This window comes from Ipomoea nil, unplaced genomic scaffold, assembly GCF_001879475.1.
Source record: "Ipomoea nil cultivar Tokyo-kokei standard unplaced genomic scaffold, Asagao_1.1 scaffold3147, whole genome shotgun sequence".
In the NCBI taxonomy this organism is placed as follows: domain Eukaryota; kingdom Viridiplantae; phylum Streptophyta; class Magnoliopsida; order Solanales; family Convolvulaceae; genus Ipomoea; species Ipomoea nil.
Genome location: NW_017619575.1, coordinates 1,175,168 through 1,202,335, shown reverse-complemented (window position 1 = coordinate 1,202,335; position 27,168 = coordinate 1,175,168). Strand labels below are relative to the sequence as shown.

Here is a 27,168-nt window from a genome sequence, read left to right as displayed (position 1 = left end):
TCATGTACATTTAAATATATCTAATCATATTATTATAAATGATTAGATTCTCTGATTCGGTAACTAATTAATTACCTAACTATACTGTAATTTGGCCAATCGTTATGCTCCCGTGTCCACCATGCGGTACATTCATAATGGACACGTTGTACATTCATAATGGACGGCAACAACAAGCAATAGTTTTCCCCAATTTTCGGCGACCTTACCCCCTCCGTTCCCAGCAGTAACAGTCCGGCGTTCCCCTCCAACCTTCATCTTCTTGCGGCGACGGCGGAGCTTTTTTGGAAGCAACGGGTGCTTGGACAGGTGGTGAACCTCCCGTGAACTCCCTCTTTCCCCTCATCTGTTCCGGCGATCTGGGCAGAAGGTGGAGCTCCTCCATTTGGCGGACGGCGACGACAAACGCATCAACTCTCCGGCGAGACGGCAACTCCGGCAGCAGTTCTCTCCCCTCCTTGTTCCGGCAGTGGATGCTTGGGAGTGACGGCATGGCTTGGAACCTTTGGGTAAGGCTTCTCCTATCAACAGAGCTTGTGTATGTTGATGTTCTATTATGTTGCTTTTGTTGAGGTCTTAATAGTTAATGTATGTTGGTAGTATGAATCTACACTATAGACATTATGAATGTACATCGTGTCTACCATACACATGATAAACACGGATTCAGAGCATAATTGGCCATATTTGGCTATTACTTCTTGAAATTAAAGCGAATATGAGAATTTACACGATTATGATGTTGGGCAGGTAGATCATTTCGCGTTTGGTTCGTGAAACAAATAAATATATTAAACAAATAAGTAAATGAATAAATAAGAATATACACATGATTGCATATATATATATATATATATATATATATATATTTATAGAGGCCCAGTCCATAGGCCACTGTGAAAGGCCTGGCCTATATTCATCCCTAATGATATAACATTATCATACATTACCTAAATAATATTAGATGACTTAAACCAAATATTTGCTGAGGGCGTTAGGTAGGGAGGAAAGTTCAAACTTTCTTAGCAATTTAAGAAGTGAAAAATTATTCTCACGTTTGGTTCAATCTTTGACTTAGGACAATTTAAGTCAATGTGAATTTAATTTCATGGGCAAAAACTTATGTGGAAAAGTCGAATCAAGATGAAAAGTAATAATTATACTAGCAAATTAAATGTAATACTAAATGAAAACTAGAATGCTTATTACTTAAATAGAAAAATTAATGTAATACTTTACATCAAAATATAAAAGTATTACATTTTCTCGTAACAAATATTTTTTTCTCAGAAAGTACCAAACGTCCCCTTAAGGTAATGGTTTGGCTATTAAGGTAATTAGACCAATATGCAAATTTAATTTGGTCATTTATAACATTTTCTTCTTCCAAAAAAGTTGAATCCTCAATCCCAAGAGTGTCATACCCAACACGATATTATCTATATAATCATCCGTAATAAGAAAAAAAATTTTACTCTTTTTGCATTTACTTCATCACGTACTCTTATAACTACTACAAGTGTAATAATTTTCGACAGCAGGCCAGAACGTACACAGTGGTCTAATTACCTTAATAGCCATTAGACCACTAGTAGCATTCAAAAAAAAATATATCAATTTACTAATCTCGTAGAATTTTCAACCCGATCACCTTTGGCTCACCATATTTGACGTGATTTTTATTGATAAAAATATGATGTTGATGTAAACCCATCCGCACAATCAGCTCATTTACTAATCAACCTTAACTGCAAGTTAAAAGGAATTATTTTTTGGAGAAAACAGTTACCTGGAGATTTAAGAATAACAAATTATATCAGCAATTATACTGTGGAGACCATGGTCCAAAACAATAGACACTATCGTGTATCTAAATTGTATTATTTTTATTATATTATCAAATGAAACTGCAATTGAATTGAAATGAAACTGCAGTATATACAAAATGAAATTGAATAACAATTTCACATATTTAAGTGCATATTGTTCAGTGAAACGGTAGTATAGTTATATCAAAATGATACTGTAGTTGTGTTGAAATGAAACTGCAGTGCATATTTGATGCATGGACCACAATGCATTGTGGATCGCGGTCCACAGTATAATTTGCCCAATATAATATACCCGGCCTCCTGGTCGCAGATTCATCTGGCCGGGGATCATCGGATTGCACCTATAAATAGGAAAGCATGAATGAAATGTTAGATCTAAATAGTCTAATTATACTGAATATTAGTATACGAGAGATCTGACCTCGTATGAGCGGAAGCGATAGCCGTGTTGAGGTTTTTTTTTTAGTTACCAGATAAATCCATAGCTACTACTCTACGGCGTGCACTATATTGTTAAATTATATTTTGTAACCCTAGTCGTAAAGAATCACAAGTAGTTAAATCAACCTAGGTTATAATCAAGAAAACCAATAGACAGCTCCGTTGAGAGTTGAACTTGTAATTAACCTTCTGGTTACTTAATCGATAGTCTAAACAACTTAGCCGTCGTCCCAATTCTATGGTATTTGGGGACTAGAAATATTTTGAGATAGTATGGCACATAATAAAGTTGCATTAAACTCCAGCATATCATAATTTAATTTGTAATGATTTTGTTTATCTGTGGTATCATGCGGGGAATTGTCGGTTGCAGAACCCTTGACAGCAACTGATTTTTCATCCACTCCTAAATCCTAATGATGGTTCAAAAGTCAAGGTTGCTTATCAGCTATATACTATATACATATCCACCTATATGCTCACTGGCAACCCGTGTTCTTATAATTTCTGCATGCATGCAATTCATGGTTGTCTTGAAAATGTTATCCAGACGTACATGTTTTTTTCTGTGGCAATGATAAGGGATTCCTGGTGCGCATAGTGAGGCTGCTGCACTTAAAGCATACCCAAAGTGTGAGACGACTGTCCCATGTGACCAGTTTGAGGCTGCATTTAAGGTTTGTTGTGTTTAAATTAATGTCTGTTTTTCAATGAGTTTTGAGGAATGTGATAGTTCCATATTGCATTGCTTTCCTCGTTTAGGCAGTTTAACTATGGTTAGTGGACAAAGCAGTGCTTCCCATTGAGAACTCTGTAGGCGGTAGCATCCATCGTAACTATGATTTGCTTCTTCTCCATAGCCTGTGTTGGGAGTTCAGCCCTGCTCGATTCTAGACGTGACGCTGTGGCTTACCATAGAGGGATGACAGTCGTCGTAAAAGTAAGTTCAAGATTTATTCGTGTTCGTGGATAGTGTTCATTGAAAACGCATAAATCCAACGGTATGAGCTTATCGTTGGTTACATATCTTGCAAGATGACACCAAGTTGCATATACATGCGATCCTGTGAGCAGATTTTCACTGGACCAGTGCAGAAATGTGAACGAAATTAGTGCAATAATGTTATAAATGTTATAAATAATCCTGTATTGTGGGTCAAAAATGTTATAAATAATCCTACCAAAGAAGACTGAATCTGATGCATTATGGCGACAGATCCCATTAAGAACCATACTTTTGCAATTTGCATTATGGAACACAGATTCCGATCAAGACTGCCAATAACGCGGACGCCTGCAAATTCAAACCGCCCTTTGTCTCTTCAACACATCAGAAGACACCTTCTTTTTTTTTTTAATAATTTAATTAATTAATTAACTTTTGGTTGATTCATTTATCGTGAACGGCATTATATTAACGAAAAATCATAGTTTTTTTTTGTGACAAATTATGCTTGAAGTGACATTTTATAGTGAATTAGTATTTTTGTTGGTAAATACAAAAATATAATTAGAAAGTGTAAAATGACAGTAATGGAAGAATCAAAAGATTCTTGGTCCCTTGAGGTAAGCCAAGAAGGATGTGCATTAAGTTTAGTATAAAGTCCACCCCTCTTTGATTTACAGAAAAGTTTATAAAAATGTGAACTCTAGGTGAAACTCAACTTGTGGCTCTAGCCGTAAATAATCACAAATAGATAATCTCGTTTAGGTTGTAATATATATATATTTTTTTTTTGGGTAATGAGAAAAACTTGCAATCATTGTTTGAGAATGCGAATGGGGTAATAATAAAATTGTCTCCTCCTATGTAATAGTCCACATGCATATAACAATGAGAGATAAATTACATTAAGAAGATCATATCTTATGCGACAAACTTGACCGAGAGAGTGTTAGCAATAATCAAACTTTTGATTCTCATATACAAAACAATGTTCACTTCTTTTTGCATGATTTACAAGAAAACCTACAATTATTACCCAAATATGCTTTATGAGTGAAGTTTGAATTATGATCTTAGCTAACAAAAAAATCACAAAAAGATAAATAAGCTTAGATTATTAATAGATTAATAAGGACTAACTTTTTATTTGTTTTGAAAGACCCTCTCCCAACAATTATTGATAAATGTCATTGCATAGCTAAGCATAAATTCGTGGCGGCTGTAGATGATAGGGAAAGCCATGACAATTACGTAAATTTCCACCTGCGCCACACAAATATCTCTTTGCTTTCCAACCTCAATATAATATTTCCCCTTTCATTATATCCTAATTCCTAACACATTTTACAATACAATTTTCTTACGTTTTAATTAACCATTGAATATTCAACAACTATTTCTGTTCAAGAAACGGCTAAAGATAAACACAATTCCTGATCTGATATATTAACCCTCAGAAAAAAGCATAAATTTTTACAGTATAGTGAAATACAATAAAATTATTTTTTAAATAATTTAATATTGAATTATGTGATTAAAACTTGCTATAAATGTAATTATTATGGGAAATAAATAAAAGCCGTACATAGGAACATCCTAAACCTTTGACTGGTTTGAAATAAGTGAGGGCTTCCAGCCTTATATTTCGTCTCTCTTTCTCGGAATCTCTCCTGCCCGCCACACGACCGTAAGCGCTGACATCTATCCAATCATCTCGCGCCACGTCACGCTACCCTCAAATCCGAAATCACGTCCAGGTTCAATGAACCTAAAAGGCCGCCTTCTCTTCAGGGATTTCTTCCTCTCTTTATATCTCTCCTTAGCGGAACACTCTGCAGAGACACACATAGTTTCAGAATTCGTATAACTTAGAAGGAGAATTAGGGGAATTCTTTTGTTCTTTCTGTGAAATTTTTGCTGAGCTTCGGAAATGGCGTTGGCTTTCAGTTCCTCGGCCACAATTCGCGGTTCGATTTCTGAACAGAACAAAGGTACCCGCTTTCTATATTTGAATCAAGGTTGGATTTTTGGGTGATTTGAAAACCGGGTCTAGGTTTTCTTGATTCAAATTTTGCTAATTTGGTTGTGTATTTTGCAGTCCCGCAAATGGGATATTTTCAGCCGTTGGATCGGGCGTATCATCAGCCGACGGCGGTGGGCTTTTCTCGTAGGCATTCCGATGTGAAGCCGTTGAATGCTGAGCCACGGCGCAACGAGGCGGTTGTCGCCGCCGCAGCAACCGTTGCTGCACCTGGTACGTTTAGTTTCGTTTTGAATGGTCTATATACTCTGTATTTGCGAGCCTGGGAGATTAGAAATGACTGATTTACCCTTTGGTATGCGGTGAAATTGCAGAGACTGCTGAGAAAGTAGAGGCAGAGGATTATGAGAAATTGGCTAAGCAGCTTGAAAATGCTTCCCCACTTGAGATTATAGATAAGGCCCTCGAGAAATTTGGGGATGATATTGCTATTGCTTTCAGGTAATTACAGTACAAAGTAGTAAGGATCATTTTAGATGTGTTTTTTTTCCTGTCATGTCTGTTTTTATGGTACCAATTGTTGATGTGATGATGTTATGTAAGCTCTTTCTGGAATTGATTGTTTTAAGTGCTTAATTGCTTATCTCACCAACCATCGTATGGTTATTTGAAGGGATAACCAATGATTTGTTATGGACTTTAATCATTTATGGAAACTGTGTAATTATACCTTAAATTTAAGATAATCAGTTGAGTTTACAGATGCATTTGGTGATTTCTATGTGCATATGTCTATCTTTTGATTCAAGGGTTGTCTGAGAGTTTTAGGGTTCTATACTGATTGGTGAAGAATTTTTAAAGCTCTTTTCTTTTTTGCTTAAATGAGGATGGGTTCTGAGAATATTTGCTTTTTACAGTGGTGCAGAAGATGTTGCTTTGATTGAGTATGCACGCCTAACTGGTAGACCATTTAGGGTGTTCAGTCTTGATACCGGAAGGTTGAATCCGGAGACGTATCAGTTCTTTGATGCAGTTGAGAAACATTATGACATTCGCATCGAGTACATGTTTCCTGATGCTGTTGAGGTTCAGGGTTTAGTTAGGAGCAAGGGGCTTTTCTCGTTTTACGAGGATGGTCACCAGGAGTGCTGCCGTGTGAGGAAGGTGAGGCCGTTGAGGAGGGCGCTAAAGGGGTTACGTGCCTGGATCACTGGGCAACGCAAAGATCAATCCCCCGGGACTCGATCTGAAATCCCGGTTGTGCAAGTCGACCCAGCGTTTGAGGGGCTGGATGGCGGGGCTGGCAGCTTGGTGAAGTGGAACCCGGTGGCTAATGTAAATGGCACGGACATTTGGAGCTTCCTTAGAGCCATGAATGTGCCCGTGAATTCGTTGCACTCTCAAGGTTACATCTCGATCGGGTGTGAGCCCTGCACGAGGGCCGTCTTACCTGGCCAACACGAGAGAGAAGGAAGGTGGTGGTGGGAAGACGCAAAGGCCAAAGAATGTGGTCTGCACAAAGGCAACCTCAAGGACGAAAGCTCGAATGGCAATGGGAATGGCGGTGTCCACACAAACGGTGCTGCTGCCGTTGAAGCAGACATTTTCGAGACCCAAAACATCGTGACCTTAAACAGGCCTGGAATCGAGAACATGTTGAAAACCGAAGACAGGAAGGAGCCTTGGCTCGTGGTTCTTTACGCCCCCTGGTGCCAGTTCTGCCAGGTAGTTGCTCCACCATTAACCAACCATACTTCATTTCCATCAAACACCGAACTAATAATCATATATAACCTTTTGCAGGGCATGGAAGAATCATACGTTCAACTGGCAGAGAATTTGGCTGGTTCAGGCGTGAAGGTTGGAAAGTTCAGGGCAGACGGGGACCAGAAAGAATTTGCAAAGCAAGAATTGCAGCTAGGCAGCTTCCCCACAATCCTTTTCTTCCCCAAACATTCATCGCGGGCTATCAAGTATCCATCCGAGAAGAGGGATGTAGACTCATTACTGGCTTTCGTGAATGCATTACGGTGATCGAATTGCCTTTGCAAAGTGTAGCATAGAGGAGAGGGATTGAAGGAGGAGTTATTGTAGAACGTCGTCGAGGGGTGCATCGCCATTCACCACATACCCCCATTACAAAGTAGTGTTGTATATGTAGTGTTGGAGCTTGTTTGGTCAGGCTGGAACTTTGTTAAGAAAGATCTACTTTGGAATAAACCTCTATATAGAGTTTAATGGAAAAGTTTGATGGTTAAAATGAGTGTAGTATAAAGGAGGTTTATTGAAGTATGATTGATGGTTGATATAATCAACTTCTCTTAGAAACAACATATATAACGTACTTTTGAAGGCTATTTTGATGTTTCAGATACATACATTCACTAATCAACTTTTAAGAACTGTAAATTTATAGCACAGCGGTAAGTTTGAAGGCAAGTGGAGGAGAGATTTTAATAATGCATATAGGTTAGGAGATAAGGCAAGGTGGGTTCAATTGAATATTGTAGAGCGGTGGGAGATAAAGGCAGGATGACTTAAGTTATTTATGATTGTGCGAAACCAAAAAAAAAAAAAAAAAAAAAAAACAATGCTACGTTTTAAGACTACATCACTTAAAAAAGACGTTTTGAGTTAAACCTTGATCCACAATATAACTTTCAAAATGCAGGCAAATTATTCTGTGGCCTGGTCCACCTTAAGGTGGACTTGAGTTCAAAAATACACAATTTATATATTGAATGTTTACAATTTACCTACTAAATGAATTGTAAACATTCAGTATATAAATTGTGTATTTTGACCCGAGTCCACTTTACAAAGTGGATTTGGATCCATGGCATAATTGTTGCAAAATGCAACCTCAAGATGAGATAAATTTTTGAAGGTTCAAATTGGGCTCCCACATATGGTAGCTTGTATATAGAGTTATAGACCACCTTGGGTATCCCAAAAAAATTGGGCTCCCACAAAAAAAAATGAAATGGACCTACAAAGACCAATCACCAAGCCCATAACATCATGAGAAGGTACAACCATTTTTTTTTAATTACTACTAGGGCTGTTATAATGCAGCATTTGTTCAAAACTATTTTTTTTTAACATATTAAAGCATAAAGAATTAATACGGTTTCCGCCTCTACTAAGGCTCACTCACAACCTCCCATATGGAAAAGTAGTTTAGTGTCACTAGATTATAAGATCATAAGAAGATAAAACTAGTTAGAATCCCACATGCAGTAAAATGACACATGCCCCCGACAAAATTTGTCTACTTTCTAAATTACAACCAAGAATATTTATGATTTTGGCCTTATTTGGTAATATAGTTAGCTTGTTTAACCATTATTTAATATTTGACTTGATTAAACAACTAATATGAGTGTTTGATTAATTAACTTTTTGTAACAATTTATTACTCTAAAACGTTAAAATTTAAAAAGTTACTCAAAATAATTTTTTGAGAAAATTATTTTACATGTAATCAACTATCAACTAACATTTAATTTATCAAATATTTTTCTACAATCAACTCATTCTATTAACTAATAAAATCCATCAATCCAATCAACTAAAAACTATCCGATAATAACTATTTACCAAACACCTTTCATAATTTGCACCACAAGGTTGAACTGCCCCTCCGGTTCGAGTGTGCGTGTCTGCTTCTCTGTCGTGTTTGGTTCAGTTCTGTTACTCAATGAAAGCACCTGCATTTCCAACCACATGTGCTAACTGCTAAGGGCAGTCAGGTCATTTCACCAAACCCCAACGTCCATCTCTGAATTCCAGCCTGGAATTCAATGCTTCACAGACTCATCCCCTGAGCCCCCACGGCCCCACCCACACATACTTCCAGAATTGGCCCCAATTATTTTTACAATTACTATTCAAACTTTCTGCACCCAACTCATCATGCAAAAAGCGTCCGAAAAGGAATAGAATATGATGGGTATCCCCATTCAAGATGTCTAAAAAGACATATAAATTTGAAATCAAGTTTACAAGTTTGAATTGAGTGTTTTTAGTTTCAACCGATTAGTTATGAATAACTTAAACTGATTTACCTTATTGTAGTTATTTATAGCTAAGATCACAAAGTGAAATAGGTTAAAGTACCTACGAGATCCTTGTATTATAGCTTTTTGTTCAATTTAGTCCTTATACTTTTATTTTGTTCAATTTAATCCTTGTATTTTCAAAAATGGTGCAATTAAGGACAATAGTTAACAATTTTCAAAAAAAAAAAAGGACAATAGTTAACAATGTTAATATTATCGTTAGCTTAGGTTACGTGACGCTGATGATATTTATATTCCTACTCATATATTACTTTATAAATATTTAAAAAAATTTATTTTTACCACCAATATATTAAATTAGTATGTCCAAAATAAATAATTACGACCATGTTCGTAATGAGATTTGGACAATTATCCTTAGTTTTATCACTTTTTAAAGTAAAGGGACTAAATTGAACAGAATAAATGTACAAGGACTAAATTGAACAAAACACTATAATACAGCGACTTTATAAGTACTTTGACCAGTGAAATATCATCAATATAATGATAAGTTCTATTTTTGACAATATCAACAATCAAGTCCGTTGTATAAAATACTTGAATACTTTTTTAAAGTTTATTAAATATACACTTTCAATTAGTAAAAATAAAATTTTTTGTCACTAAAAAAAAACATGTCACTTTTTTATTCTTTCCCTCCTTATTCTCCTGTCGGTCCTTGGGGTCATTTTAGTCATTTAACTGCATGCAACTAAAAATACAACCACCATTTTTGCTAATTAACTATAACTTCAATAACCAATTCAATTTTTTTTTACTAATCCAGTTATACCAAATTTATATTAATTTTACAGTAGTAAAAATATTGGATACTATACATTAAAAAAATTTCTTTTCTTTTGATTGCAGAATTTTTTTAAAAGAATAATGAAAAAGATTTAAACTTTTTTAACATTATAAAGTTGTTGACAGTTTTAAAAAGAATATTTGGATACTGGAAAGTTTTGAACATTTTAAAGATGTTATTTTTACAAGTAATCATAATTACTTCTTTTGCTACTTTCACCTCACTTCATTAATGCTTCCTTCTTCTTCCTCTAGTGCTGAAAGTCCTGTTATCTTTCATCTCTAAACAACAGAAGTTTCCCAATATAGTATGCAAACCCAGAACCAGATGATGATACAAGAAAACCTCAAACCTCTCCTTAATGGCAAAATCTAAGCACACCCTTTGCTTCTTCCACTTTCTCATCATCACCATTTTCCTCGTTTCCTCCGCCACTTCAAGTTCAAATCTTTTTCCAGGTACTCCCATTTGCTACAATACTTGTATTTCCAGTTTCTGGTGTGCTGTTTTTGTTCAAAGTTTCAATCTTTTCTGAATGTGTTGCAGAGAAAAAGGTTCAACAAGGTGAAGAAGAGCCGTATGTTGGGGTGAACATTGGCACAGATGTGAAGGACTTTCTGTCTCCAGCTGACTTAGTTTCTTTCCTGCAGTTGCAAAAGGTAACCCACATAAGGCTATACGATGCTGACCCAGAAATTCTCAAGGCACTTTCCAAGTCCAAGATTAGAGTTATTGTTAGTGTGCCCAACAATCAGCTTCTGGCCATAGGGTCCTCCAACGCCACGGCGGCGGCTTGGGTTGGCCGGAATGTGGCTGCTTATTACCCGGAGACACTCATCACAGCCATTGCAGTTGGGGATGAAGTGTTGACCACTGTCCCCAGTTCAGTCCCTCTGCTAATGTCTGCCATTGAATCTCTGTACAGTGCTTTGGTGGCTTCAAATTTGCATACCCAGATCAAGATTTCAACCCCCAGTGCTGCTTCCATTATCTTGGACCCATTCCCACCTTCCCAAGCCTTCTTCAACCAGTCTCTCACCCCAGTTATTTCCCAATTGCTCAAGTTCTTGTCTAGAACTCAGTCTCCTTTGATGATGAATTTATATCCTTACTATGTATTTATGGAGAACAAGGGGGTTGTTCCTCTTGATAATTCTCTTTTCAAGCCCTTGACGCCTTCCAAAGAAATGGTGGATCCTAATACTTTGCTGCACTATACCAATGTGCTTGATGCTATGATTGATTCTGTGTATTTTTCTATGAAGAATCTGAATGTTACAGATGTTGTGGTTCTGGTTACTGAGACTGGGTGGCCTTCCAAGGGTGATTCTAAGGAGCCCTATGCTACAATTGATAATGCCGATACTTATAATTCAAATATGATTAAGCATATTTATGATCGAACTGGGTCGCCTTTGCATCCGGAAATTACTTCCAGTGTGTACATATATGAGCTGTTCAATGAGGACTTGAGGTCACCACCGCTATCTGAGGCTAATTGGGGATTGTTTTATGGAAATTCAACTCCAGTTTACTTGCTTCATGTGTCTGGCAGTGGTACATTCTTGGCTAATGATACAACTAACCAAACCTATTGCATAGCCATGGATGGTGTTGATAAGAAGACCTTGCAGGCTGCTTTGGATTGGGCTTGTGGGCCAGGGAGAGCAAATTGCTCGGAAATTCAGCCAGGGGAGAGCTGTTATCAGCCTAGTGATGTGAAGAACCATGCTTCATATGCATTCGATAGCTACTACCAGAAGTCGGGGAAGGCTGTGGGTTCTTGTGATTTCAAGGGAGTGGCCATGATCACCACCTCTGATCCAAGTAAGTGCAGTAGTCCCAACCAAAAGTATCAACTTTTCATTGCATTTTCAACAAAAAATTAGCTTACAGAATACTAAATTAGTTGTAATAATAATATTCTTGAAATAATAGTCGTAAATGGGATTCCTTTGTTTGTCCTAATCATTGTTTATAATTAGGTGTCCGAGCTTTTGAGCTAGCTTAATTATGCTTAATTAGTTTGAAAGTTTAATGGCCTTTTTAGAGTGTGGTACGATATTTAGAATCCCTCAATAGTTGGGTGCTTCTCATACATGGAAGATCTGTGGTGCCCACTCCTTGGATATTTAAGACTTTGAAATAGCGAATTTTGATCTCCTTTCCCAGATTCCCTACAGTAAATAGAGTTCCATCATTGTACAGATATAAGCACTTACTTATGTTTATGATATTGTATATTAAGTGTATAATTTATCTGTTATTACCTATTCAAATCTTAGATAACCAATTTGATGGAGAATAAACTTTATAGCATGTCCTACTAACTTTAGCAAGGAAGTATGGGGCTCCACCAGTTGTTTGTCTTTACTTCAGTCTTACTGTGAATTCTCATCTGAGTTGTTTTTCCTTTGTGGGGAATTTATTGCAGGTCACGGGAGTTGTATGTTTCCTGGAAGGTGAGAAAGATTTCAGTGCTTTTTTTGTTGCTTCATTGTCCTTTTCTTTCTCGTTTCCCGATGCTAATTGGCATTTTGTATTTCTAGAGAATTCGCATCTTAATCATCAAGTGTTTGGTGGAGCTTTTTCTTGATTTATGACACTTGAAGTTTGGATTTTTGAAATTGAAGTCTGTAAATTTGTGTGGGTGCAGTAAGAAGATAATCAATACCAAAACAAGCCAGGTAGTGAACTCGACAAAAGCAAGTGGAGCGAGCACAATAAGATTGAAAACCATATATCACACCAGAATAAGTGTCTCTAATCAGGGCTTCCACGTTCTCTTGAGTCTTGCCTTCTGTTTGTTTTATTATCCATTTCATCCTTGACAAAAAGGTTCAGGTACGAATAAATTACTCTTTACTAATCTTCTTCTTCCACCAAACTTTGTTTAATATGGCGTGGAGACTCATTAGAGTATTTTATATAATATTTTGCAGAATGGCTGGCTTAGCTTATTCCAATGTAGATGTTTATTCTTTTGGGCATCCACAAGGGTAGTTGGGAGGGGAATTTTTCCACGAGCTGTGCTTTATGGAATTCTCAAAAATCAATGCCATTATTATACCCATCATTGGTAGACCCCGAGAAGAGCTGAAGAAAGTGGGAGTCTTGAGCCTCATGGTATATATACCAGAGATGAACAAGTCTTATTGTGTCTTTGGCAAAGTTTTGTTGTATTTATTTATTTTTATTTCTTTTGAATGGCAATGAACTGAAGAAAGGTTAACTAGTAACTACTGCTGGTTTTTTTTTTTTTTTTAATTTATAATATAATAATGCCGTCTTCAATTCAGAGGTTGTGCAGGAGAATCCAACCACTTCTGGGAGTGAGCTGAGGCTGCTCCATTGATTTTAGTAGTTGTCTGAAGTTGCAGTTGATTAATGTAGGATGTTACATTTATTCAGTGTTGTCAGTTGTATTGTTGGGGCCTTATTTATGTGTACATTTGTCATTTCTGTTGCAGATGGTGCCATGCAAACAAAGCTTTTATATATATTTTTCTGTACAAAATTTACTGTGGTCAAATGAAATTCAGACATCTAATCAACAAACCTTAACTGATGCTAATTTCATGCTTTGTAATTCCAGTTACTGGCTCAACTTCAGGTGCTTCTAGCCATTGATGTCTGTGTATCTGTCCCATAATCCATATTGTCTGTACCTGTCAAAACATTAGCCTTCACAACTGAAGTTTAAATCACTTAGAAGAGGCTATGAGAATTGAGTAAAGATGCTTACTTTTCAGTTTTTAGGGCAGTTCAGAATTTATTGTCCAAGTTAAGCAAGAATACTATGATGTCTTGAAAACATTATGTGTAGTTCAAGAAACTGTCAGGAAATTACAGTTACCCTCTGTTCATTTCACTTGAACTGAGGTCAAGCAGATTGTCCACTCCACCAAACTTTATGTTGGTTAATAATCCATCTGGTTTCATTATTTTGAGCTTCACCACTCCATTATCCAACGTAACCTGCACGAAGATTCTTAAAAAATCTCAGGAAAATCAAAGAAAGACAGACAGACAGACAGAAAGAAAGAAAGAGAGAAGTGTGACAAGGAGTTAACTCACATAAGAACTTAGGACCTTCAGCTTCACTTTCTTCTTGCCCATTGTGGAAATTCTTGCCTGCCCAAGTTGCTTCTGATGATAAAAAAAAAAAAATAGGTTGACAGTTGATAATCGTAGTAAGCATGGGATGTAAAGTAAGTATGGAAAGGTGAAGCTTCCCCAGAATGTCGTTCTCTAAGGATGGCGAATGAGAATTGAACAATGCGCGGCTAAACACAAGGGTGTAGGAGCACTAGGAAGCTAGGTCTCAAAGCTAAACAAGGAAGTATTATCAAAGCAACAAGTGAAAGTAAAGCGACAAACAAATGTAAAGAAAGCAAGTAAACAAAACTAAGTGGAATCGAGTGAATAGAGGGGACTAGTACTAGATGTTCCTTGATTGCATGCAATAGAATGATCCTAGGTATAAAAAATAGTGTAATGCATTAATCATGATTCTTGAAAGATGTTTCTATTGCCAAAGTCACTCTTGTGGTCTATTTGGACTATCAAGTAGTAGAACCCTACTCTCGTAGCAACCCTACTATTTGAGACATTTCATCGGACACTTAGAGTACACATCTTCTTCCGAGCTCTACCTCTCGGTGCAAGGTGGAAAATGCAAGTGGATTAGGCTATAGTGTAGTCTCAATCTCTTGGCAATTAATTACACACCTCCAAGTCCTATTGCATGGTGTGACCATCATCATACAGTCGTCTATACAATGTCCACTTCTAACAAGAATAAGTCAATATATCAAATCACTTTCTAATTGCAATCAAAACATTCTAGCATCCTAACAAGTAAACCTAATCCTAATTCCCTAAGAATTAGCTACACATTGTCACAATTGTATAGCTAGAATGAAAAATCAATGGAAGCATTTGAAATGAAAGTAAATTGTAATTGAGTAAACAACTTATCTCCAATGAAATACAAGCAAATCTTTAATCAATTGTAGTTGGAATCTCCTTATATGAGTGAACAAGCACAAATTAAATAAATTTTTTCTTTTGACACGAGAATGTTATAATTGATTAATTTTCTAATTTAATGGCTTTGCTAAGCCAAGAAAAATGTCAACATTTCCCAAAATTTGGGTATCATATCTGCCACAACATCACCTTTTTAAAAGAGATGCAACATTATATACACATGTTTATCTTTTAAGGTACTAAGAAAACATCTCATCTTCTTAGCAAGTATTTGTACTTGCAATTTGCAAAGGCAATCTAACCTCTAATATAAAACAAGCGATGATTCCCTCCATTATTACAAACACCTGCAATTAATTCTTGTCTGATCTAAAAACATAAAACAAAGTAATTAATGATAATATGGTTTATTTAAAGAAGTCAATGACATTTGCACGTGATGAGACCACAAGCTGCGTGAGATTGCCGGTGGCGGGGCTATGTGTTGGCTCTGCCGCTCTGCCATGCCAACCTTACACTTCACATGCAATACCCACACTCCATCTTTCTCAGTCTGCTTCAATTCCTTCTCTCTTATATGTACTGAAGAGAAGAAAACAAATTGAAGAAAAATACATACATTATACATACACGATTGGAAACAGAATGAGGGAGTACAGTAGTGTGTGTTCTCTCATTCTTGCTGTCTTGATATTGTGGCTACCCCTAAATGGTGTATATGGGGGCAACCCTTACAGATATTACACCTGGAAAATCACTTATGGTGACATTTACCCTTTGGGTGTCAAGCAAAGGGTACTCCAGCTTCTCTGTCTCTTGTTCATTTCTCAAAGTTCTTTTTTTTTTTTTTTTTTTTTTTTTTTTTTTTTTTCTTGAAATGTGGGTTGAAGATGGGAAATGGGTGTTGTTTTTTTTTCCAGGCAATCTTGATAAATGGGCAATTCCCAGGGCCACAGATTGATTGTGTTACCAATGATAATTTGATTATCAACGTCTACAACTACCTGAATGAGCCATTTCTTCTTTCTTGGTAAGCTCTCCAGCATTTGATTCTAGTGATTAAAGTCTTTGCTTTGGAAAAATGTAATCTTTTTTTATGCTAAAGCAAAGGGGAGAAGTCAATAGAACCATGCACACTTGACATCTAATGCAGATCTGTTCTGTGCTTAATATATATGCTTACTAAAATGTCCAGTTTACTATATACATAAAAGTGCATTTCTAGATTTCTAGATAATAGAGTTATAAGTCTTGATTAGCTAAAATGAACTTTTTTTATTTTACTAAGAAGCTAAAATTTGGCCAAAAAAACTCTTACTCCATATTCATCTGAATGGCATATATTATACAGCATCAGATCACTCTAAATGTATTGTGATCAGTAGTAATGTAAATTAAAATTGTGTTCATTCTCTCAGAGTCTAATTAAGCATTTATGTAACTTGTGAACTGCTGCAGATCACTCATGTAGATTTTCTGGAAAACTTAAAGATCTAAAACTAAGAAAGGTCCCCCATTCAAAAGTGATGTGACTTTTGCAAATCTTGAAATGTCTTCCTTTTTCCTTTGCATTTTGAGAGTTTGGGGGTGGGGGGGGGGGGGGGGGGGGGGTAGAGACAATAGGAGTGGGAGGTTAATTCTTTGGATACTAATCCATGTGGTTAGGTATTGATGTTGGATCCTTAAAACTATATTCAGTTTTTTATTATTATTATTTTGTTTTTGGACAACATGAATGTATGGTTTTCAAGACAGGGCACTAATGATGGTATGGGCACAATTCCTCAGTACACAAGAGGATCTTATACTGCATGTGCTTCATCTCCAGATTTCTGACACATGAATTCTTTTTACTGCTCTCGGTTTTTTTTTTTTTTTTTTTTTTTTTGAAAAACTCTCGGTTTTTGTTTGTATAGTTTAATTCTTCCAACACATTAGGACAGCTGGATGGAGAGTGTGTGGTGTCCTTTGCATTCATTAATTCAACTACTGCAGTCCTCTTACATTATTGAGAAAGAAATAAAGATTGAAGAATATACTCGACTGTAAAAAAGGCAATAGAAATTAGAATTAAGCAGTTGTGTACAGTTTTAGCCACCAATACTAAGAATCTAATGTTTTCTTGGTTTAGGAAAAGGCATTTGCAATCAAGTTGTTCATTCTGGAGTAATGTAGTTATGGCTGCTTCATCCGTTTAGTTCTAGGATTCGTTACTAAAATGTAGTACAAGAAACCATATTGTCTCGACAGTTGACTTATGTAAAGATAATTTCAGGAATGGATTACAGCAAAGAAGGAATTCATGGCAGGATGGGGTTTATGGTACCACCTGTCCCATTCCTCCTAGGAAAAACTTCACTTATATGCTCCAAGCGAAAGACCAGATAGGTAGCTATTTCTACTTCCCATCTCTTCGAATGCACAAGGCTGCTGGAGGGTACGGTGCCATAAGAATCTACAGTCGTCCTCTCATCCCTGTACCCTTCGCCCCTCCTGCTCGTGATTTTACTGTTTTAGCCGGAGACTGGTCCAAGAGAAGTTACAGGGTAAGTGCATCTTCTAGCAAATAATGTTAGCACACTCTAGAACTAATGGCTTTTGTGGCGTTTGCAGCAACTCGAGTATATCTTGGACAGTGGTCATAATCTCCCGTTACCCGATGGACTTTTAATCAATGGTCGTGGCTGGAATGGCTACACATTTACTGTTGATCCAGGTCGGACATACAGATTCAGAATCTCAAATGTTGGGATTGCTACCTCGATTAATTTCAGAATCCAAGGACACAAATTGAAGCTGGTAGAGGTTGAAGGATCACACACTGTGCAAAGTACATTCACCAATCTCGACATCCATTTAGGCCAATCATACTCGGTTTTAGTCACAGCAGACCAGCAGCCGAAGGATTACTATGTTGTAGTTTCGTCGCGTTTCACTTCTCGTGTACTCACCACAACAGCTGTTCTCCACTACAGCAATTCATTTACGAGAGTCTCGGGGCCTCCCCCGGGAGGGCCTACTACTCAGATTAACTGGTCCTTGTTCCAGGGAAGATCTCTAAGGTAATTTCAATTCTCTTCTTAAAGTGGTTTGTTGTCAAGAATCAAACTTCATTCTTAAAAATAAAATTGTGAGAGCAGGAGGAATCTGAGTGCGAGTGGACCAAGACCGAATCCTCAAGGCTCATACCATTATGGAATGATAAAACCGGCTAGGACAATCATGCTTGCCAACTCTGCTCCTTACATAAATGGCAAGCAGAGGTATGCTGTGAATGGTGTCTCGTTTGTGAATCCAGACACCCCTTTAAAGCTAGCAGATTACTTCAAAATCGGGGGAGTCTTCAACCTCGGAAGCATCCCTGACTCACCGAGATGGGGATCTGCCTATCTTGCAACCTCGGTTATGGATGCTAACTACAGATCTTTCGTGGAAATCGTGTTCCAAAACTGGGAGGACACTGTCCAGTCCTGGCATATCGATGGATATTCTTTCTTTGTCGTCGGGTAACTTCACTTCACTCCTCCCAATAACTAACAACAAATTAAATCAACCCATATAGTCTTGTCACATTTCTGTATATGAAATTCACAGAATGGATGGTGGACAGTGGACTGAAGCAAGCAGAACGCGTTACAACTTGAGAGACACAGTTGCCCGATGCACTGTTCAGGTTCGTTAAGAAATTCGTTTCTTTCTTATACTTATGTAGTAGTCAGTGTCACGTTTGGATGACAGGATGCTGGACTCGACTCTCTGATCCAACACATAGGCTTATGAACTTGTTTGATAACATTTAGGTGTACCCAAGATCATGGACTGCTATCTACATGGCACTGGACAATGTGGGAATGTGGAACATAAGGTCTGAGGACTGGGCAAGGCAGTATTTGGGACAGCAATTTTACTTGAGAGTTTACACTTCTACAAACTCATATAGGGATGAGCTTCCAATCCCCAAGAATGCTCTTCTCTGCGGTCGAGCAAGAGGACGCCATACCAGACCACTTTAGATTGAACCAGAAAAACGTACTTGAGTCTGTCACGATAATGTGACCGGGGAAATGCCATCTACAGCAAGAGGAATGAAGGAAGCCAGAAAATATGTTAGGGGAGCTCAACTCGAGCTACAATCTAATTCTTTGTAATTTTTCATGATGCTTTGGTGGAAGCTATAACAACAAATAATTTGTGAACACAATATTTAATTCTGGAATAAATAATTCTATTTGTTAGTTAATTTAAAAAATTACTATTTAATTGTTCATTTAATTACTCATAATAAATTCTGTGTATTATATAGCTGAATTAATGTTCATAATGCACAGAATTCATATTTATAATGCACACAATTCATGTTCATTATATCGTGTTTATGTGTGTGTATTATGAACATGAATTTCATATATTATAAAATCAAATTCTGTGTATTGGAACAGACTCTACCGTACATTGTGAATCTTGGTCCACGGTATAATTTGCCCTCGCAACCAGGGTGAATGTAGACACCCCTAACGCACCTCGACCCATTATTATTTCTACTATTTAATTTCATTATATATTTTTCAAATTATTAGCGAATTCGCTTGCCAACACGTTTTAAAAACGGTACTCAATTGTTAGTTCCAACAATGCATTAATTATTTTACTTAATATAAAATACAAATTATAATGATAATAAATCATTAATAATTTATTTTGAAAAGTACACAACATTAGAAGTAATAATAACAGTATGATACTTTATTAGTTGTCTTTACCGGAAAGTAATTACTCCGTAATAAATTAGTTTTGACCATAAAACTTTTTCTTAATGTGACAGATTATAAAATGAATGTTAATTGTTAAATAGGGTTCATGATATATTACATAATCACATTATATTGCTTAGATACTACCTGATTCATGTTATTACATAATCATCATTGTTATGTTTACATTACAATATTACATGTCTTTATTCGATTTCAAAATATGTGTCATTTCTTCTTCTTCTTCTTTTTCTACAAAAATTTTAAATTTCCAAAAAATTTCTTCGAATTTATTTATTTTTATCAAGAGTTTCATTCTTTAAAAATGTTAAATTTGAAAATATAACGGTAGAACTGTTCACTTTATTATATAATACTCCGTATTACTCATTGTTGTTGTGTTCTCACAATAAGTGACAATTGGATAAGGCCAGGGAAACACATTTCTCTTGCATCAATATGAAATGGGCATGAATTTAATGTTCTTTGCAATGTAATTAGTAGTAATTGTCATAATAATTGAAGCATGTGCTCCATCTCAACTAAAAGCAACACTGACTTTGATACCAAATTGAAGCATGTGCTCCATCTCAACTAAAAACCTAAGCTAATAGTTGGATTGCATGTTAATGGCTATATGCTCACAATAATAACACGCGGGGACGAGTACATCACATCAATTTGAAATGAAACGTGAATTTGTAAAGATTAATAATTTAATATTGTTTAAAATAATGTACTCCATCTGTCCCATTTTATATATGCTAATAATTATTCATTGATCAATTCAACACTTTTTTCTTTATTTATTTTCTTTAGTATTTTTTTAAACTTATTTTTAAATTTGATTTTTTGTATTTAATGGTACTTTTAGTGTAATTTCTAAATATATAAATTTTGTATACTAATACTAAACTTAATTAAATTAAAAATTAAATTAAAAATAACTTCAGTCAAACTTCATTAATCGAATTAGACACATAAAATAAGACGGATGGAGTAATAAATAAAGATGTACGTTAAACACCTTATCACACTTATGTGGATCCTATGGACTAATTATGAGTCTTATCACTCTTATGTGGGCCCTATGTGCTAATTGTGTGTCTTATCACGCTTATGTGCACCCTATATACTAATTGTGCAGGATCCAATGTAGCTTTCAATGAGGTGATGAGTCCAACATGCATTCTTCATGCACTCTTTATCTGTCTAACCTTACGAAATGCATGTATATCCAATGCTGGTTTTCTTTTTTACATTTTTTTTTTTAACTTTTAAAAAGAAACATTATCATGTTATTGCATATATATAGATCAGAAAATGTTTTAATTTGTTCCCTCCTAAAATTCATTCACATAGCTTATAATCATTTGGTGTCATGAATTTGTTGACATCAGTAACTTGTTATCAAAGACTAAATCATCTAATAAAAAACTGTCACGTAAAGAGAGGAGATTAAAAGGAAAAAGTTTTGGAGAGGTGAATAGCGCAGCATTACTCTTACAAACATGGTAGAACTTATCTGAGGTTTAATTTACAGCAAATGCATTATGCATGTACACCACTATACCATCAGTCCATCATGCTTAGCTTACATGCATCCCTCACTCATTATGCATCTATGTTGCCTTATTTAAACTCTTCACTTCTTGCGAATTGGCCACAAAGGTCTTCATCAAATCTTAAACCTCCCTTCTCAACTCTATTAATAGTTTAATTAGTTAGCCATCTCCACTTAAAAGAGTTAAAAGTCTTGACAAAAAACCTCTTTAGTCTTCATCCATGAAATGCATCCAATTGAGATATTCCATGGTGGATGACCAATCTTTCTCCATTGAACTCATCTTTGTGACGTCGTTAATTTGATGAAAACCATAATAGATCTTATAGGATTGGACTTTGTGAGAAATCGAAACACCTTCAATCTAAAGGAAGTGTCGATCTTCATCACCTCTAGTCTTCTTCAATGTAGCTGAACAACTTGGAGGGAGAAAAGGTAATCAATTTCATGCACATAAATTTATTTCTCATCTTCAATTGTTTCATAGATCGAATTCTTGATTTTAAGGAAAGAAAAATATTATACCGTAAATTTTGAAAAGTGTAACATATCTTTTGTTAATATCACTTTTATATGGAAAGTTTTTCAATGGACCGTGAGTTTCTATTTGATATTATATTCTATCAAATCAATCTTCATCCATTTAGCTCATCTTTGTGACGTTACGTTGTTAGATGGAAATCATAATAGATTTTATGGAATTATTTTTGAGAAATCGGAACACCATCAATTCGATCAAATGGAGTGCCAATCTTCATCACCGCTTCTTCAATGTAGTTGAAAGACTTGGAGGAAAGAAAGGTAATAAATTTCATGCACATAAATTTATTTCTCATCTTCTATTATTTCATAGATAGGTTATTTAATGCTGGTAAAATTGAGGAGAATAATGTATGGTCTTTTTTTGTTAATATCACCTTTATATGAAGAGCTTTTCAATGAACTGAGTTTTTATTTGTCATTATAATCAATCAAACTAATAATAAAAAGCATTAATTAAATAGAGGACGCTCTTTAAAAAAAAATATATAAAAATAACGTTAAAATACTTTTTTTTTTTTTTTGAATGCAATATACTTTTTGAATACACACACAAAAATAATGTACGTATATATACTCGATTTATTTTTCACAAAATAAAGGGAGAGAAGTATTTTTGCAATATGTAACAAATACAAACAAAGCCTTCTCAAATTTTGTGCTTAAATTTGTTTGAAATTTGTCATTCTTCTTTTAGAACAAATCTTTACAATATAATAGTTTCATTTTGGACTAGGGTCCACCAAACCTTGGACCCCTGGGCCCTGGTCCATGACATAACATTTGAGTCTTCAAAATATTGACTCAATTGTAAATATTGTAAATATTGAAAAGGAGGTGGGACCAACGAGGCCAACGCATCCCACCCTATTTTAAGAATAAATTAAGTTGTAAATTTAGTGACATGTTAATAAGAGGTAGGCAAAAAAGAATTAGTTCATAGATTTTAATGGGATAGGCGATTATATCAGCCCACTTTATATAAACAAATAAAGTAAATGCTAATTCACTAATTGAGAAAACCATTTCATTTTAAAATGAATGAATGCAGTGAACCTTGAAAAGTAATTATTGATTTTATGAATCTTTGGATATTAATGTACATGCAATTGTTTTTAAAAAAATGTACATGCAATTATTACTCTTATTAGTAATTATATGTTTTCTGCATATAAATAAATAAATATATTTTTAAATTTGGTAAGCTAGCTAGTTTCCTATGTTGTTATCATATGAATAGAGTAACTCTTACAATATTCGTATTATGATAAATATTTCAACATCTTGCTATGTTATTTTATGTTTAAAAAATTAGTAGTGAGTTTGCTTGTCCAACTCCATGCCTCAAGATAGTTAGGTTGGATTGAGTTGAGTTTTTCTTGACCCTAACCATGGCCCGACCCAGTCCAACCCACCAACTAATTCTGATCATTTTAGACTCATTGTTAGTTCCAATCATGCATTAATTATATTTTCAGGCACTTATAACAAAGATCGACAATAAATAAACAAAATGTAATTCCTTAAAATGACTAGGATGATGAGAAGTGATGGATTACAAGAGTACAGGATCTAAGTATATGTATGTATATATATATATATATATAAAAGAGGATACAGAGGGAGATTAGGATTGAGAATCATAAGCATATTCAAATACATAGATAGGGTTCTAATACTCCCCTTGAGCACAGGGTACAAACATGACATGTAGCTTGTCTTTAAGAAAAGAAAACCTAGGACCTGCTAAAGCTTTTGTAAATATATCAGCAAATTGATCTTTAGTCACTAGTACATAAATAACTCACTAGTGGAGATAAAGTTAACTTGAATCTCTCCCTTGGTAATAAATAACTCACAAGATTCGGATCACTGTCCATCACCAGAATGTCATCAACATAGACAAGAAGATAAGATAAACATGAGTAGAATTCTGGGAGTAATAAAATAGTGACACATCTGTTTTCGATGCCTGGAATTCAATGGACAATAAAAATGCATGAAGGCAGTTAAACCAAACTTTTGGAGTTTGTTTCAACCCATACAAGGATCTCTTCAACAAATAGACATGATTAGGAAATTGATGAGTCTGCTTATGATTCTCAAATAAATAGATAAAGTCCTAATAAGGATAAGTTTACAATGTTGGTATTATGATAAATATTTCAAACACATTGGTATGTTATTTTATTTTTTAAAAACATTATTAGTCCGTCTTCTTGTCCAACTCATGACTCGAGATGGATTGGATTGAGTTGAGTTTTTCTTGACTCGCCAAAATGGCTAACCACTGCGTGACTCAGACTGACTCACCAATAAATTTTGACAATTTTAGACTCGATTATGATAAATTTCAATTAAAACCGTCGAAATAGTCCAGAAGTTGAGGATGACCAAAATTCACCAACTAATTCTGACAATTTTAGACTCATTGTTAATTCTAACCCTGCGTTAATTATTTTTTAATTAGGCACGGATAACCAGGATAATAATATATAAACAAAAAGTAGGCAACTATCATTAACAATTGTAATATCATTGCTGCTTGAGAAATGAGAAGTTGACTTTTACCGGAAAATAGTAAAGCCAGTCTTGAGAATGGAATTTTGTTTACGATATTGCCATATTGGTGTTCTGTTTGATGAATTCCATGCACCAGCTTTTACGGTTGAGCTCCAGTTAGCGCATGCAGCATTACAACAATTAAATTTGGATTTACTACATACACATTTAATTAAGAAAAGGCATCCGATCTGATCTGACAGACATACTATGTTGTTGGGTCCGATCGATCCGCCTATTTAAGCGGTCGTGCTGTGGTGAAGTTGCCTCATTCCTCTTCTTCACTGCACACTTCTTCTGCTTAGTCGTTCTAGCTCCCAAATCCGCCATTGTTATTCTCTGATCTTTCTTGAGAGCTTAGCTTAATTAGCTTCCATGGCTGAAAACGTTTTTCCTTCATCCTCTTCCTCTTCCCTTTCCGTTCAAGGAACCATTGAAGGTGGGCAGTCTTCCTCCTGTCCTGAAAACCCTACTGGAACCAGGCTGATTTATCCACCTCGCTTCAAGTGGACTCCTGATCTTCATCGTCGCTTCTTGGAGGCTGTTCAATTTCTTGGAGGACTGGAATGTATGTAACCATGCATTTCCCTTCACCACCTTTAATTCAATTTTACAAAAAAAAATTCTGAATTTCTTTTAATCATTTTGCGTTTCTTTTTTGATGAAGGTGCAACTCCTAGAACAATTCTTGAAGTGATGGATGAAAAGGAGCTAACCCTAAATCGGGTTAGGAGCCACCTCCAGATTCACCGCGCCAACTGTTTCGATCCGGAGCAACTGGCCATAGGTATATATGTTACTTCAATTCCTCCATGGCCAAATCTCCATTTCTTCCATGGAGAAAGTGTTTAGATTTGCTAACAAATTAAAGAGCTAATATATATATGCATGTGGTTTAATTTAATTCTTGTTCAAGAAACTCAAGCTGCATTAGCTCAGCTGGCGTGGGCGGCCAGCCTTCCCTATCCGTACGGTTACCCCCCGCTGTATAGCGCTTCTCCTCCGCCTCCGGCGGCGCTATACTCACTACCGTTATGGCCACAGCTGCCGTCACCACCTGCAAGACTATACATTGGCCCAGTGGGGCCGATGCCCCCCACCATTCCACCCTCAATGAGGTAATTACTATACGATGATGATGATTTCTAAAAATTTGAGTGTTTATATAATAATAATTACAGTTTTTAGCATTACTAACATTATTTTACCGGAATAAATGGTGGACAGGATGATGGAATACTCAGCCCCGGCGGCGCCCAAAACTATCATCTTCAAGAAGTTGTTTCCTAAGGGCAGACCGGTGCCGGTAAATAACAACAAATAATTCAATTCACTATTAAACTATTTTAATTAATGACCAAAAACCAATAAATTTTAATTTGTTTGGTTTACTTTCTTGAATAACGCATGCATATATTCTTGATTTACATTTCTTGAACAGATTGATGTTGATGAGACACCAGAATTGATGATGGCTGGTGATCATATAAACTCAAGACCATCTTCCTCAGCTGCAAGGGAGGAGGGTCAAGACGATGACCCTCTTGATCTCACGCTCTCCATCAGACCTCCCAGCTGTCGATGATCTAATCTGATGGTTCCAGGCGAAATTAAATGCCTGAATTTCTTTTCCTATATATATTTAGCCCTAATTATATATGTACATATAATTAACTTGCATTAGGCGGGGGCTTTCAATTGTATGTATATATGTAGCCTAGCTATTTTTGTGTTTGTAGTGCATGTAATATTCCATCTTATTTGTGATTTAAAGGCAATTAGAGCTGCTTTGAGAAGTTATGATTAATGCATATATGATTTAAGTTTGAAAACTATATATATTGGAATATTATTATTCATAAGTTGTCCAAAAATTACACAATTTATGCACAAGAAGTTAAGTAAAATTCAAAATTAACACACAAATCTAAGGTTCCTTAATTGAACCTGACAATTAAGTCAAACATTAAACAAGGTTTAGTTTTCGTAATTGAATTTAATGTTTTAACACCCTAAGATCCTCATAATTTGAAGAAAAGAAGATGTTATTATTCTTGAGATGTCTAACAAGATTACCCAAACGCATAATCCAACCAATTATTAGTTTGCACACAAATAAACATCAAACTAGCTAGTAACTCAAAGTTGCAATAAGCTAAGTAATGTATATAGAAGAAGGTTTTAGAACTCCTCAACTAGAACAAAATAGAGATGATCAATATTTTACTTTTCAAATGTCCCCTAAAATAGAAAATATACTTAACATATTCTAGTTTAGAGAATATATATTCCTAATATATTCTAACCATACAAATAAAGATAAGAGTAAACTATAACAGAGTAGGACAATACCAAATTGGCACCATGTAACTTGCTATCGTTTACTAGTAGCAACTTCATTACTTAACTATTCAAGTAATAATTAATTCAAAATTGCAATAAGAAATGTCGAAGAAGGTTTTAGGACACCAGGGCTAGAAACTAGAATAGAATAGGGACAATACCAACATTTCGTTTTTCAAAAAAGTTTCCTACAAAAGTTTGAGACTTGTCTTATATATATATATATAGGCTACATCAAATTAAACGTACCCGGATATAGAGAATATTCCTAAAATAATCTAGTCTATAGAATACAATAAAACCTTTTTTTCAATACAAGAAAAGAAAAGAAAAGAACTAAGAAG

General features: G+C 35.5%; 4 protein-coding genes across 6 annotated transcripts; all 4 read left to right on the top strand.

Annotated features, from left to right (window-relative positions):
* Positions 1 to 5,037: 5,037 nt before the first annotated feature.
* On the top strand, positions 5,038 to 7,489 carry LOC109167270 (5'-adenylylsulfate reductase 1, chloroplastic-like). Its single transcript, XM_019316281.1, has 5 exons — positions 5,038 to 5,210; positions 5,318 to 5,473; positions 5,575 to 5,701; positions 6,118 to 6,925; positions 7,004 to 7,489. Exons 1-5 carry the CDS (start codon positions 5,150 to 5,152, stop codon positions 7,232 to 7,234), a joined length of 1,383 nt encoding a protein of 460 aa, XP_019171826.1. The 5' UTR covers positions 5,038 to 5,149; the 3' UTR covers positions 7,235 to 7,489.
* A 2,757-nt stretch (positions 7,490 to 10,246) lies between these two features.
* LOC109167302 (glucan endo-1,3-beta-glucosidase 1-like) lies at positions 10,247 to 13,570 on the top strand. Its single transcript, XM_019316326.1, has 5 exons — positions 10,247 to 10,530; positions 10,619 to 11,899; positions 12,507 to 12,534; positions 12,729 to 12,916; positions 13,015 to 13,570. The coding sequence occupies exons 1-4, from the start codon at positions 10,434 to 10,436 to the stop codon at positions 12,901 to 12,903; spliced, it is 1,581 nt and encodes a 526-aa protein (XP_019171871.1). The 5' UTR covers positions 10,247 to 10,433; the 3' UTR covers positions 12,904 to 12,916; positions 13,015 to 13,570.
* A 1,990-nt stretch (positions 13,571 to 15,560) lies between these two features.
* LOC109167301 (L-ascorbate oxidase homolog) lies at positions 15,561 to 19,304 on the top strand. The gene is made up of 7 exons (XM_019316325.1): positions 15,561 to 15,859; positions 15,985 to 16,094; positions 17,340 to 17,610; positions 17,678 to 18,126; positions 18,205 to 18,570; positions 18,659 to 18,737; positions 18,865 to 19,304. The coding sequence occupies exons 1-7, from the start codon at positions 15,710 to 15,712 to the stop codon at positions 19,075 to 19,077; spliced, it is 1,638 nt and encodes a 545-aa protein (XP_019171870.1). The 5' UTR covers positions 15,561 to 15,709; the 3' UTR covers positions 19,078 to 19,304.
* A 2,142-nt stretch (positions 19,305 to 21,446) lies between these two features.
* LOC109167135 (transcription activator GLK2-like) lies at positions 21,447 to 26,278 on the top strand. Of its 3 annotated transcripts, none has more exons than XM_019316071.1 (7): positions 21,447 to 21,814; positions 22,054 to 22,180; positions 24,921 to 25,049; positions 25,149 to 25,268; positions 25,398 to 25,599; positions 25,709 to 25,787; positions 25,923 to 26,278. In XM_019316071.1, the coding sequence occupies exons 2-7, from the start codon at positions 22,054 to 22,056 to the stop codon at positions 26,064 to 26,066; spliced, it is 801 nt and encodes a 266-aa protein (XP_019171616.1). In that variant the 5' UTR covers positions 21,447 to 21,814; the 3' UTR covers positions 26,067 to 26,278. The 3 variants fall into 3 exon arrangements, with proteins under 3 accessions (XP_019171616.1, XP_019171615.1, XP_019171617.1); XM_019316070.1 differs by having other exon boundaries at positions 24,909 to 25,049; XM_019316072.1 differs by lacking the exon at positions 21,447 to 21,814 and having other exon boundaries at positions 22,133 to 22,180; positions 24,685 to 25,049.
* Positions 26,279 to 27,168: the final 890 nt, after the last annotated feature.